General features: G+C 38.2%; 1 protein-coding gene across 1 annotated transcript in view; it reads left to right on the top strand.

Annotated features, from left to right (window-relative positions):
* Positions 1-10,584: 10,584 nt before the first annotated feature.
* The window catches only part of ADGRL4 (adhesion G protein-coupled receptor L4), a gene marked incomplete at its 3' end in the record, with an annotated part of 73,174 nt that continues 68,924 nt past the window's right edge, over positions 10,585-14,834 (top strand). The window contains exons 1-2 of the mRNA XM_080624273.1: positions 10,585-10,640; positions 12,128-12,277. Coding sequence (XP_080480399.1) covers positions 10,619-10,640; positions 12,128-12,277 — 172 coding nt within the window. The 5' untranslated portion in view covers positions 10,585-10,618. The remainder of the gene's footprint in view (positions 10,641-12,127; positions 12,278-14,834) is intronic.

Below are 14,834 nucleotides of genomic sequence, written 5' to 3'. Positions count from 1 at the left end.
CCTTCAGATTTCCTTCTCCTGAAACCATAATGCTACTCCTCCAAAGCTACAAAGCCAAATCCATCTGACTGTATGAATGCCAATACAAGATATTATCCTGTTTATACTAAAGGCTGTTGTAAGTGAGCAGTGTGTCTTCCAGGCTGCTCTCATGGCAGTTTAGAAATGGAGCTGGCAAAACACAGCTGAGTTATAGGAAAAGCATCATGGCAGTTTAACATAGCGAGTCTCAGGCCTCCTTCCAGTTCTAGGAGCATCTCATAAAGCACTGTTAGAAAAATCACAGAGCTGACATGCAAAAGTTTCCACTGGGTTCCTTGCCAAAATTGCCAACTATGAAGTCAAACAAGCAGAATCTGTAAATGAAATGGTTAATATGGGAATTTCTGTAAATCAGCTTTAGGAAGTGGTGTGGAAGCCCTTGCTTCCTTGAACTGACCACTTTTCCTTATTTTAAAATCCCATGTAGACAAGCCTAATATGCTAATAAAATATCAAGATACCTTAAAGTTTAGAAGACTTGATTTTTATCCAAAGTAGCTTAAATCAGCTTCTTTGGCCTTTCATACCTTACACCAGAGAGCAAGAAATATTAAACATTTCTTATTTCATGTAGCATCTTGAGCACACATAAATATATATTTTAAAGAAATGCTTAAAACATCTCTTTCTTATGATGCAGACCAGTGTGAGAACCCTGAGGAAAGAATAAATTCCAAGCTTGCGTTGCAATCTCATCTCAGTTTAAAAAACATGCAATAGCTAGGCATGAAGGGAAGAGTTAAGGGATTATATGTGGAAACAGTAACACTCAAATTTGTATTATTCTAGGTTTAAGTCCCAACATTATCATTATTTTTAATGGTGTTTTTATATGCTGTTGAATAATAGTTTGTCCACGTCCTGGCTTTTATCGAAAGAACTGCTTGTGCAGCACTTGGGCTGGCAATAATGTCTAATACAGTTATGGTCATTTAATTAAACAATTTGGAAGTTTACTTTAGGTGACATTTAAAATTGAAGTTTCAAGTACGTTATTCTATCGTGTTCTCTCTCGGGATTGTTCAGTAAAATGCTGTATTCAAGGAAATCCATGAAATTACAATTCAAAGGCTGTGATAAGAATGGATTAGCTCTGTACCATTTTTAGCTCTCATTACAATTTTTGTTGCAAGACTAAGTCTACAGATTGAGTATGAAGTATATCAGGCTTTAAATTCAGTGATAAGTCATTGTTAGGACAGAGAATTTTGTGATAACACAGGCAGAAGATTAATCCACTCTGATGACAGCCTTGCAAGTCTATGAAGAACAGAACACAGAGCAAGATTTATCCATCGTATTGACAAGGACGGTAAGGGGAATGGGAAATGGAACAAAATGAGTCCATTTGCATGACAACCCAAGACTATAATCATATGGTTCCACTCAAATCCTACAGTAATGGACTATAAAGAAAAAAGCATAAACAAGGCACATAATTTAAAACTATATTGTACTCATCAACCTTTCTAGTGTCTGTAGAAAACATAATCAGAGAAGAAAAATTAATTTTGGTCTGCTAAATTACACTTTAAATGCAGACGGGATACAACAGAATTGTTCAAGCAAAGTTATTCGTGTGGCTTTCATAAGTTTGAATAAATTCATTCTGTTCTGTATTCACAAAGATGAGACTATCAAACTAGATCCTCAGCTTGCATAAAGCAGCACATTTCCTCTGACTCCAGTGAGCTCAAAATCTTCTCAAAATCTCCAAGGAAACCCTCTTCTTGATAGGGAGGCTTTGAAAATACTGAAATAAAAGATAATTTGAGATACCTAGGGGAGAATTTTAAAGAATGGAAATTGCCAAACAGTGTGAAATATGGAATAGGAAATGTACATGTGCATCTTCCACATACCTGCAGTTCCCTGAAACTCTCTGGAAAAGTGTGGAACTTCTCACATACATCCATTTGTGTGCCCAGATGTTTCTAGGATCATGGTTTTAAGGCTGTAGGGAAGGGATTTGTGAGCTGGAGTCTGACATACCATCATTTGAATTAAAGCAACAGTGATTAGTGCTAGGGTTATAACATATATAGTATATACTATAAATCTATTGTTGTTTTATTCTTTAAATAATTAAAACAATGCAAGCTAAGGCATAGCACCAAGTAAATATGATGTCATTATTGGAAAGCTCTTAGAAGCTTTGTCTAAAGGTCAAAATCAGAATTACATTACTTACTCATGAACCTTTGCACTTTCTCATCTAAACAATGGAATCTCATTTTAATTTCCTTTCACTTTAAATACAGGCATTTCTGTGACGGAAGTTGCATATGAATATCTGCGCGTCTCCTTTCCTGCAGCCTTATGAAAAAAGCCGTATCATACAATATAATCACCACTGACTATGCCACATACATATAGCAGCAGTGTATTTTGAAAATATTTTAAAAAGTTAATCTGAAAACATATGAATTAGTAAGTGAAGACTTTAGTGTACAAGTTCAAGCAGTACATGAATAAACTCTTTGTATTTCAGTTCCTTTAAAGAAAAAGTCCTACAGCCATGCATAAGCAAAATTTCCACTAGTTTTAGCTTTCAGGCAGGAATTTAGTCAGGAACTGTCTGCAATACCTAGGTGTTCAAATACTTAACTATATATGACTGAGGCAAATACATATTTCTTGCTCCTTTTTGAGCATTGCAGACTATATTCCATTCTGGTTTCATCATTATAATGTGCAGAACAGACTTAAAAAATTTAGGCTAATCACCAAAAGGCCAAATGGCCCTGTGAGTGTGGGAACTTTGACATTGTGTTCAGAACGTAATTTGAAGTGTAGATGTGAATTTACTGAGGCAACTGAAGAAGCTCTTTTTCTTATATTCTCACTTAACATAGTATCAATTCTACTTAAAAATAATAACGAATAAAAGATGGAAGCAATCAAATTAAGCTCCTCACCAGATACCTCCATTCTGCCTCAGCATACAGAAGTCAGATCAATTTACTCTCTGCTTCTGCAAAGTTTCTCATGCATTGTGTCACAGTCTTGCAAATTCCCTGCCTCATTCACAGGCTTTGCTTCTCTGTGTTCTCTTCCTAGAATCTTTGTGGATCTCAGAGATAATCTTGATCTAGGTTAGCACTGCTGTGCAATGTGTAACAGAAGTGGTAACAGACTGGATGGCTTCTTAACCTCTATTATAAAATATCTCCTTCTTTTATGATCTTGATTTATGACATATCTCATGATGGTGTTTTAGAAACACAAAATGTAATGTTTAAAAAGAAGCTGTGCCTCATGTAACCAGTGCAATCTCTGCTGTATGAGTGAAGGAGACTCTTCTTGAAATGGTTAAGGTCAACAAGGCCCTACAAAGTCCACTTACCTTCCCGGGGCTTCATCTGGGTATGTAGCTGCAGAGGAGAGCAGAGATATTGTCACTGGCAGCCTCTTAGCAGGAGTTGTAAATGGCTCAGTTGACCAACATCAGGTAACACCTGTACAACTAAACCTGTTGGGAGTCCATAGTCCCCTACCAGATGGGACTGAAACAGAATGCCAGGACACATGCAACAGCCAATCCATAAGCCAAAACAGTTGGAAGTATGGGATTGGTCAGGAGCCAGTGCAGATGGCAACGGAGGGCTGGTCAGGACTGCAAGTCTTTGCTTGGCATTAGATGGGCGCTGATATAGATGGAGAATGGGATATGTTAAAAATGCAGTTCTCTCTTTACTTGTCTTTATAGAATCTATGCATGAGAAAGGGAGACATCTTCCAAAATATACTCTTAGCTTCCAGGACTCAGTCCCCTCTCTAGAGGTATACCCTCTACACCTGAAATTAGAGATTTGACTAGAAACATTCAGCTTAAATTTTGTCTGGAGGAATTATTTGTATACAGGAATAAAATGTGGATTTTTTGATGCATTTGCACTAATAAATCTTTAGTACTCAATTGTTTGCAGAAAGTGAACAAGGACTAGTCACGAATGCTGTCAAAATGGAATTTGCTTTTAACTTCAAATGAATATTCATGAATAATTTTCTCTACTATTTGCTCACCACTCATATTTAATGATATGGGAAATGGGATGAATAACAAGGTGCTGAAATTTGCTGACTATACATAATTATTTAAGTTAATACAAAGTAAGGAATTTCAGGAGTTAAAACTAGAGTGACTGAATAACGAGATACCAGATGAAGTTCAATGCAGACAAGTACAAGATAATGAACATTCGAAGAAATCAGTTGAACTACTTGTACATATTGATGGGGTATGAATTAGCTCTGACCTCTCTGGGTTAGGATGGACATACTGTCCAACAGCAGTGAGGAAGGAAAAATACCCATGCATCACAGAGTGATGATACGATTGTTTATAATGCCAGTGTTTTGTTTTGACTTATAGCACTCTTGGCAGTTCTTAGGATGAACTTTCCACTCTAAGTCCTAAATGGTTGGCCGATATTTTCCTCTTCTGAGTATTATGTTGTCCCTCGCCACAGTCCTCAAGCATTTTTCCTTCTGAAAGTTTTCTCAGATAGGAAATTCACAAATTCCTGAGGCGTCACTTTGAGAAAGGAGGAAGGGATGCAGCGGGGGCAGGGGCGTAGGTGGTGAAGAAGAAAGAGGGCAAAGGGCTAAGAGGGCTCTGGACATGGCAAGACAGTGAGAAGCGGGGCAAAACACAAAAGCAGCAGAGGGGCAATGCTTTTAGGGGCTGTTAACCAGGACGCTCATAACTGTGAGGTACTAAGAGTATGGAAAAGAGCATTCTATTACAGCATTGTATACTTCATCTGACCTCAGTGCTCTCCATCCCTGTGGCCACATCTAGATAATCACGCTTCCTCTTCCACTCTCTTTTGGCCTGAATCTCTGCAAGATATAAACCCACAGCAGCTGGAGGTTCCTAGGAAGTGTATGACCAAATCCTGAGATCCTCATTTAGGATCTTATCGTTCCTCAACAGACATGGAAATTAATTCAATAAGGACATAAACCTTATAATCTGACCATTTTACAGCCTGTTACCCAAGGTAACATCTAGGATGGTTTTGTGGCATACTGGCCTGCTGGAATATTGCCTGGAGTGTTACGAGGGTAAACACCTAGACAGGTTAAGACAGTGACTTGCCACTACTTAAGTCAAAGAGTATATGATAGATGAACAAGAAGTGTCAGAACTCCTCTCCCATGTGAGTTAAACAAAGAAGAGTTAGTTGTTGTCTTCTAGGAGCTAGTCTGGTTATCTGGCAGTTAGCATATTAGCACTGCAATGTAAGAGCCCTTCTCTTCTAATGCTCTGGTATAAAATGAGTGTGGATTAAAATGACTGATAATCTGGCATTTCATTGGTGTAATTATTCATGAGGTTCACTCTATCCTGCAGAGATGTGACTATCATTACAAGTACCATAGCATGAGCAGTCCCAGGAGAACATAAACAGACTTGGAAATGGAATTACTTTATCTCTTTTAGCTGTGAGGACCTTTATACTCAGCCTGTACATCCCCTCTGTATTATAGCAGATGCGGAAACAGAGCCCAATTTCAGGGCAGCTAATCTGGCTTTCAGAAACATTGCATTCACTTTAAATTCCCTCATTTCATGACTTCATCCAGGGTAAAGCAAAGAGCAGAAAGAAACTGGCTCTGAACACTGAAATGTGCAATTTCTTTCAGATGGACATAGCTACACAGATTTAGTAGGATGTGTGCATGCATATGTTTACGTGTGATTGTGTGTTTATTGCTTCAGAATTGCCTAGAGTTACATCATCCCAGGAGGTATATTCAGCCCTGTATGTTCAGATGGAATATGATATTTGCACCTAAAATGATAAGCATTCATGAAGCACTCAGAAGGAAGGTGAGGTGAGGCAGTTATAAAACAGATGCTAACAATACTTTTGAGCTAGAGTCCTCTGAGATAGGCTGCTCTATGGTAGAATAGTCTGTGTTCAGAAAATGTTTTCCCTGGATTTTTTATTTGAAAATAATTGTAACCAACCATGTAAATTCATTATTTTGAGCTGACATTTAAGTACATTTTCAGTTGAATCCAGATTTTATTGACTAGAAAAAAACCAACCCTATGATTGCTCTAGTGACTAGGATAAATGAAACATTTCTGAAGTAGTATAAAGACCATCTAAATTCCTGAAGTGACAGGATTTGGTATGAAACCCATAAATGAATTTAATATTAAAAAAAAAATAGAAAGCATCAGACAAAAAGCTTTATCCAAGGTATTTGTGCATCCTCAGTCTGTTTTATATCCCATTTTCCTTTTGGCAGCAAACCTGGTGGTTCAAGTGAAGAGTCATTTGTCAAAAAAAGCAAAGGCTGAAAGGAAAGGTCATGATCATCTTTTTATTATTCACATCAAATATGTATCAGCCCAATTCAGTAACAGATGCATGTATGTGCTTATGTGATAGAGATAAATTGAGTGTATGCATGTGCATGTGGCTGTTCTGCATGTACAAAGTGGATTACGTTGATCACAATGTTGATGAGTTAGATACCAGAGTCTGAGGGTGCTGAATATACATGGTACTCAGTGACAAGAGGACTGAAGATCTATGAACTCTACCTGGAACACTCAGGATCTCTCAGTGTGATGCACACTCTCACCATCCCCTCTCAGGATGATCCATAGTGGTCTGAAAGTGGGGTCTGCAACCTCTGGCAGACAGATGTGTAAGATGCCCCTCAGATGACATCCTTTGGCTCTTGCTAAGTATCTACTGGCATACTTACCTGCTAATTTGAGAAAGAAATACAGATCCTGATATACAACACTTGTTTTTCCCCAGTGTAATATAAAACTACAAATGTAGTGAGAATCTTTGGCATATATCCAGCTAGCAGTCCAATTTTGATCACACCAAAGGTATAAATGTCTTTCATAGAGTCGGTCATGCTTACGTTAATTTAAAAGAAATACTAGCACTGTTCAGTTTTTCTTCATTTGTTGGTACCATAGGAAGTTTCTGGAATTAAAGCAGTTGCTTTATATTTATCTTTTGAAAGCTACCTGAGACTAAGCTCTAGGAAATGTTAACTTTCCTCCCTCATCAGCTGTGGGTGTTAGTTTTATAGCATTGTCTGCACAATCAGGATCCAAATTACCTTTAAAGCCACTGTGAATGAATATATTTCTTCATGATAAAAGCTTGGAAAATATCCGGTAATTTCTAAGAGCAGGCTGATGTCTCCCTATCAGTTCACCAGCAAAAAAAAAAACCCAACAACCTTGAGAATTCTACACTCACAGTGCAATAAGATGTTGTAATCACAGTGATCAGTAATCAAAAATGTGTGGTTTGAAGTCAAGCACGTTAGCCTGTGTATATTCATGTCCTCTTAACTCAGTCTTGCAAAGATAAATGAGCCTATTTATAAAATGAACAACACATTTAAGTACAGAATTGAAGCTTTGCTTCCCATGTTTAAGAATGGAAAAGCTGTCTTTTGGAGAGTTTCCATAAACCATTTATTTTTAATGCTTCTTTATTTTGAGGCAAGCAGGGGTGGATTCTGCAGTACTGGCATTCCACGTTCTTGCACCATTTGACTTAGTTTAGACTATTCTCCAGTCTTCCAGGAATATGCATGTTTGTGCATGTCCCTTCTCCCTGCCTGTAAAGACAGACATCCTTCAGTTTTGTGACACCTCAATATTTTATTCTCAGTGTATTTTGAAAATTTTGACAGCACAAATTTGAAAGTGTCTGCTTTCTTACGTGTTCATCTGCTCATCTCCACCTGTTTAACTCTTTATCCCTGTGTGCCAATAGATATTATCAGTAAATCCTCCTGGTTTAATCTCTAAAATGTCTCAGAAATCTCCCCTTTCTTCTTCATTCTCCCCATTCTCCCCATAAAATATTTGTCAAGTCCATCCTTCTCCACATCCATGCCTACTACGACCTTGCTGTCTTCAGCCTCTAAATGACACTCACATTAACCAATTTTTAAAGTAGTCTAATGCAAAAGTAATCCACTGCTCCCAGTATTGAGATCTCATTAAGATATTCCTAAATCCCTCTTCTTCACTGTCTCCCTATTGCCTTCTAAATCTGATCGAAGCTCCTTTTATCACCCAGTTCCTCTTGACCTAACCTTCCTTCTTCTGTCCTTATTCTGTTCTTCGACATCTTTCTTCTTTATGCACTCCCTCCTCACAATGTAAACCATTTCCCAATTAGACCTATGGACTGCCTTTGACGTTGTCCACTATGCCTGTGAGTGGAGTAAGTATTTTAACAATGCTATTCCACATGGAAACTATTCTGATGTGATTTGCATATTTCTCTTGATAAGTTTGGACCATTGACTACTAAAAAGCAAGTTATCATGTGCTTTTCCAGCAAAAAGGAAAGGAGTCATTTGTCTCCTTATAGTGAGATTTTTTCTGAGTCATTCACAATTTCTCTGTAGGCCTTAAATCAGAAAAGGAATTAAAGTTTTTACTATAAATTTACTATCACTACAATTCATGAAATTGCTGTCTAACCAGTCTATCCAAACAGACCTTGCAGGAAGCTGTTGTCTAAATGAAATAGGAATGTACATCTCTGACTTTTAGAAAATATATTTAAAGCTCTTAAGACCTGAATTTTAGCTTGTAACTTCTCGCTCTCTCCACGTACTTGTTGTTAAACATATCTTAGCTTGATTTTGGGGAGTAAAAAGACAAAGGGCAATAAGATGTAGTTTCTGCATTATAGGTTTCCAAACCCAGCCCTTACTTAGGTGAAATTTAGCAGCAGGATCTGTAAGTTAGTACAGACAAGCAAAGCTTACAATTTAGCGCGTCAGCATGAAGGACAGGATATGCAGATCAGAGCTCCACTCAATCCATCTGATTTTCTGTTCCTCTGAGTCTCTGTGCATCAGGTTACGGGAAAACTTAACAAAACAAACTAACCCCTAGTCCCTTCCTCTCTTCCCCTTTAAGTCCTACCCCCCCCTCAAAAAAATCAAACAAGAGAAAAACAGTCTTCCTACACCTGGACCCTTTGTTCATTATTCTGTGGTTCAACAAAAATTAACATCCGGTTACTGGAGCTTCCTCTCCCTTTGCCAAGGTGCTACAAAAGTATTTTATGCCAGCCAGACACCTACGTGCTATTTCCACATGCCTCGAACCACCCTGGCCCGAGTAGAGTTTAACTCATTGAACTCCAGCCAGCAGGAAAATGGAAAGTGATGATGAACAAATAGTTCCTAACAAGTTCAGAAAAAATGTTGCCACATCTACAGGTAATTCTTAAGAGCAAGCTGATGCTTTCCCGTCAGTTCCGTACCAAAGTTCCAACCTCAGAACTTTATTGTCAGACATGAAATGTTTTGTCACACTGACATTCTATAACCTCACGTACATTTTTTTTAGTTTAGAGAGATCCTCCACTCATCCAGCAGCATGCCTTTTTGTGCATGCCCCTTGGCTTCCATCTATAAAGACAGGCATACATCAGTGCTCCAGTTTTACAGTGCTTCAGTATGTGAGTCATCATCTCTGGGAAGCTGGGTAATGACAGTATCCACATCAGCCATAACAAGATTAGAGAAAATGTTGCCATGTCCATGCATAATGTAAGTACATGCTGAGGTCTCGTCAACTAGGATGCTATAATGAGGATAGAACCACTCTCACATTTAACACAAAAACATGCCAAATGCTTTACCAAATTGGCTATATTGAATATGTCCTATTACACAATGCCCTATTTCAGTCCTACGAACTCCTAGAAACTTTGGCTTCATCAGCTTCTCAGATTCCTGGCCATACAATTCCTTCCTGCCTCTTTCCTCCCTGCCTATATGTCTTTGTTTTCCTCACAAAGCAGAGTTCAGTAGATTTCCTGTACCTCCCTCACTGGCAATTACCCTTAAAGCAACGTTGCTTGGCTGCAGTAAGGACCTATCTCAAAACCAAAGAAAGCGGTAGGAAGAACAATTGCAGTCAGCCAAGACTGTCTCAAAAGGAAAACAACAGAAAAAAAACGGGTCTTGAGGCTCACATATATTCAGCTCACTAGGAAAAGGTGGAAGGAAGTTTGTAGACCATTAACTCCAAGCTCGTAAACCCTGAGGTAGTTACTAATCTCCTCCACCTCTTCCTCACCCTCTCTGACCTGCTCCACCATTCTCCTGCTACTCCTTTATTCCTTCTGCAGCCAGGCTTCAGCTCACCCCTTCCAGCTTCATCATCCCTCTGCCCTAGGCACTATCTCAGGCACATGGTCCTCTAGCCCACTCAGCCCTGAATCTTCTCTGATGTCCCTTGCAAGACCCAGGCTTCTGCTTCTCTTTTACTTTCTCATTTATTCCCATCTCAGTTTATTCCTTACTTGCCAGAAGACTCGTTCCTAAGCCCCTCCTGACCCTTCCTGTCCTGCCTGTGAGTCTCAGGAGCTTTTGGAAACGTGAAGCCTTGGACAAAGGGCAGTGTCAGGGCTGCGCCCGCAACAGCACGTCGCTTTCCTGATAAGCATGTGTACATATTTTGCACATGTTCATACATTTTAAGGAAAGGAGTTTTTTTCTGTGACACAGGGGCTCTGCACCAGGCACTGCACAGCAAACAGCATCACCAATGAAACTGCTTCCATTCCTAGGTAGGTGAAATCTCCTTCCCTGGGGAGCAAGCAGCAGGTGGGAAGGGAGTGGGGTCTGGCAGGGAGAAAAAATGTGTTGGAGGTGGTGGAAAGCTGCTGGGTACAAGAGACTGAAAGTCACTTTAGCTTTGATCAGGGCTGCTACCAGATTCAGTAATTGCATGGTTAGGATCATTCCAAAACCAAATCCCACAAATACCAGCCTTTATCTCACTGTGGGTTTTGTTCTGTAAAAACCAGAAACATTGTGGGGTTCTGTGGGCTTGTGGTGTGTTTATTATTTTTTTCCTCCCTCTCCGTCTGCTTGGGGGAGTTTTAGATTTCACATGTTATGAACAGTAAAATGTCAACAGAATCCCACAGGTTTCTGTTTTAATCTCTGGAAAATGGTCTCCTCTCTCAAAAATAGAGGGAAAAGATGAAAGTTGGTGATAACTAAATCAATGTGGATTATATATAATTGTAAAAAAAAAAAAAAAAAAAGTGTGTAAGTTTTAGTCTTTTGAATTTTTCGAGAAATTTTAATTTGTCCAAGAAAACAGTGCCTCAGTGAGATTTCCTGAAGCAAGGAAACCTTTAATTGTAACAGTAGGCTATCCACAATCATACTTGGGTAGGGAAAAACAGGACTGCATCCAAAAGGATCTTTGTGTTCTGCAACTTCCATTTTGTCCTACTAATTATTTATGAAGAACAAATTAAAAAACTTACTTTCCCTTCTGAGTTAACTGCTTCATTTTTAACCTATTACAGGGTGTGTATAATTATAATAGTTCCCTTAAAGGGAGAGATTCCTTTTTCCTTCGTGTTGAAAACCATATGTATTCATGCAGAGCGAAAGTAGATATACCCTTTAGGAATCATCCTATGTATGGAAAAAAGAAGACAAAACTTTCATAACATGGAAACAGCATGTTAAGAGATTAGCTTTAAATAGTCTGGATAAGTTTTTAAACCCTAATGTCATAATGCTGCAAATACTATGACATGTCATTTTAATGTCTCAGACCATGCATATGTGTTAGCTACACAAGTATGGAAGTGCTTATAAAAGTAAAAATTCCCATTAGGGGACCTCTGGTATTTTTACTTGATACGTGTAGGGCAGCTTGAATTACACTCAATACGTAATTCAGAGTACAAATAAATGTCTGTGCTTTACTGAGTACTAAGAGAGCTTTGAAAGGTTTTCAAATGTTTTTCCCAAATCACTGAATAACTTCGATGTTGTTTTCCAATTTTATACTGGTTGAGCACATACACAGTATCTTAATCTACAATGTCGGCTGTTTCTAGCCCTTGGGTGGTTTTATCAAAAGAGTCCCCGTAACTGGTGGCCCTTGCCCCATCCTGTGATATACTGAGTCCATGATGATAAGTTTACTGGAATACACCAATTTTGTGGATATCTTTTGCCCATATCAGGTTTTAGAGCTTAGAATGAAGTTTTTAGATAAAGACATAAGTCTGATTTTCCTTTGTTCCAGTTCTGATTTCCAGTCTGCTGGACTATGGCTACACTTCTGCAAGCTGCAACATGACATGCCACAAAGATGCCAGGTGTGAAGTTCAGGGTGGGACAACAGGCTGCTATTGCTCCCAAGGATATACAGGAAATGGCATAACATTCTGTTACGGTAAACAGGTTTTACCTATATGCATTTCTGCTATGTGCTTGCTTGAAAAATTTACTCAAGAGCTCATTAGCTCAAAGATTAAATCTTGTGTCACAACACCTTACACTAACATGTTCTCAAAGCCAAAAACTTTGTTTCTGAAAAATTCCACAACTTTCTCTCAGTCTAATATTTTAATATAGCATACCATGCATCTCAGTTGAGTATAATATGTTTTCCAGCTTTCCCATGAGAGATGCTGATGTATTTTCTCTGATTCAGCTTCAGCAATTTCCCTTGTGACTCAGGACCTCTGAAGCATAGAGTTGACATGACTGCAACAATACAGCCCTCTCATCTCATCCACACACACACAACACTAGACCACTCTTCCCAGCAGCTGATCATGATCAAAAACACAGCTTCTGGGCTACTATAGAGGACTGCGGAGGTGTTTGTGCCACAGAGACACGCCTGTGTATGAGGCCAATGTTAATTTTCCACTACATCTCAAGAAAAGGACATTTTCCTTGCCTTTATTTTTGAGTTATCCTCCACTATGAGTAGCTCTAGTACTTATTTCTTCTATTAGATAACTATGCCAAGCTGCAAGCAGGCTGAATTCATATGAATCTTCTGAATTTTCAGTGTCCTGAGAAATAGTTATAAATATTAAGCATCTATTTGATCAGGTTTTTTGTTTCACACATCTTGGGAAATTTAGCAGTAAGAGAGGCACTTCAGTTTAGTATTTGCATAGGTAAGCGGCCCAAGTTGAGTTTGGATTTTTATAGCTCACTTGCCGTGGTGTACTTGGAAGTGTGCTTGTTTTAAGAAAATTTAGAAAGCAAAGACATTTTTCCTAAGAAAGCTGCCTACCATTTTATAAGCTGGAAATGCTTAGAGAGAAATAAGCTAGCTAAAATAATAAAGAGTAAGGAATTAAAAAGAAAAAAAAAAGAAAGAATAATTTTGTTTGAAAGAGACTTAGAGAAGGTTACTCAGGGCCTTGTCCAGCTGAGATTTGAGTATCTCCAAGCATGAAAACTACATACATCTCTGGGCCCCCATTCTGGTGTCTAGCATGGTAGACATGTGGCTAGGTAACCTGGCTAGAATAAGTGTGATGACTACTATATTTGTGAAAACTTTTTTCAATATCTAGTTGTGGTTTCTCTTATTGTAGCTTGTAACTTTTGCCTCTTATGTACATTTCAAATAATAGTTTAGCTTCATGTCCCCTCTAAACCCCCATGACCTCCCCTTAGGTAGCTGTAGAAAACAGTGATTTCCCTCTTGCCTTGTCTTCTTAAGCCTGAACAAACACTGTTGTCTAAGCCCCTTCTTTGCATCATGTGTCATGTAGTCACTAAACATATTTCTTAAATTTAATGCTGGCCTTGCCTTAAATATAGGTAAATCATTATTTGTCTATCAATCTGGTCAGAGAGAAATAAGAAGAAATGGCCTTCACTACACTAGTATTGTATTTGCACTAATTCAGTTTTACTACCATGAGTAAGTAGGTTGATTTGAAAGCTAAGTGTACATTATGTTTGCAGAGTCAGGGGCCTACACTTGTGAATAATGCAGAGAAAGAAGAAAAAACAAGTCAACTCTTAGCAATGCTCACAGAAACAGATCAAACCAGGATTTATTTATCTACCATGATGCGGTATCCTCTACATTGTGTGTACTTTTCTAGAAGGTTGTGATTATGAATCATTCATTATATTTACAGTAAGGATACCTGTTGTTCTTCAATGACGTCAGTGATATTCTTAAATCCATCCATTATATATGTATCTAGTATAGTGCTATTAAATCCGTTTGTGTAAGGATAGTTTTATCTTACCTTCCATATTCTTTTTCCTAATATAGTATCTTTTTTCTTACATTCTCTTTTTCCTGTATTTTTTTAGGGAAATCTACATTCAAACTTCATAAAAACCTTTATAAAGCATGTAAAGAAAACTTGGTACAGTGAAATATACATTTGCAGATCTTGTCAATCAATTAATTGTTTATTAAGAATTACACTAAGTGTTTGGAAACTCAATCTTTAAAATGAAATTTGCAATGTCAGTCCAGGAAAAACAGCTACTAGATATATTAGTGGTGCTTTGCAGTTAAGCAGCAATGGTTTGAAGCAAGCCTTTTGTCAGGAGAACATTTTCTCTGTTAAAATACTTCAACAACCACCAAAGTCACCCTCTAGCCAAACAACAAAGCTTGTATCAGAACTATGTGGCTGTTGCCCCTGAAAGAAGGGCAACGTTTCTCTGGAGCGGCATGTTCCATGGTGCATTATTAATATTGTGCAGTAGTCCTTTAATAGCATAAACAAGTAACCTGGGTTTTAATTGGGTAGGTTCTAAAACAGATTAGAAATACAGGCCAAACTCTATCATAAATAGTATAAGGCTACAGATATATAAAGAAAAGCCTCAGTTGTTTAATGATGTATTAGATCTTCTTGTTCTATGTAGTGAAAGCAGGTGAATCTGCTGTTCTAGGGATAGCTACCTATTTTTTTTCAGTTAATAATCTTAGGTTTTTACAATGATAGTGCAGTCAC

This window comes from Psittacula echo (genome assembly GCF_963264785.1).
Source record: "Psittacula echo genome assembly, chromosome: 7".
Classification (NCBI taxonomy): domain Eukaryota; kingdom Metazoa; phylum Chordata; class Aves; order Psittaciformes; family Psittacidae; genus Psittacula; species Psittacula echo.
Note: the sequence above shows the minus strand (reverse complement) of the source record. Positions and strands in the feature narration are given on the sequence as shown.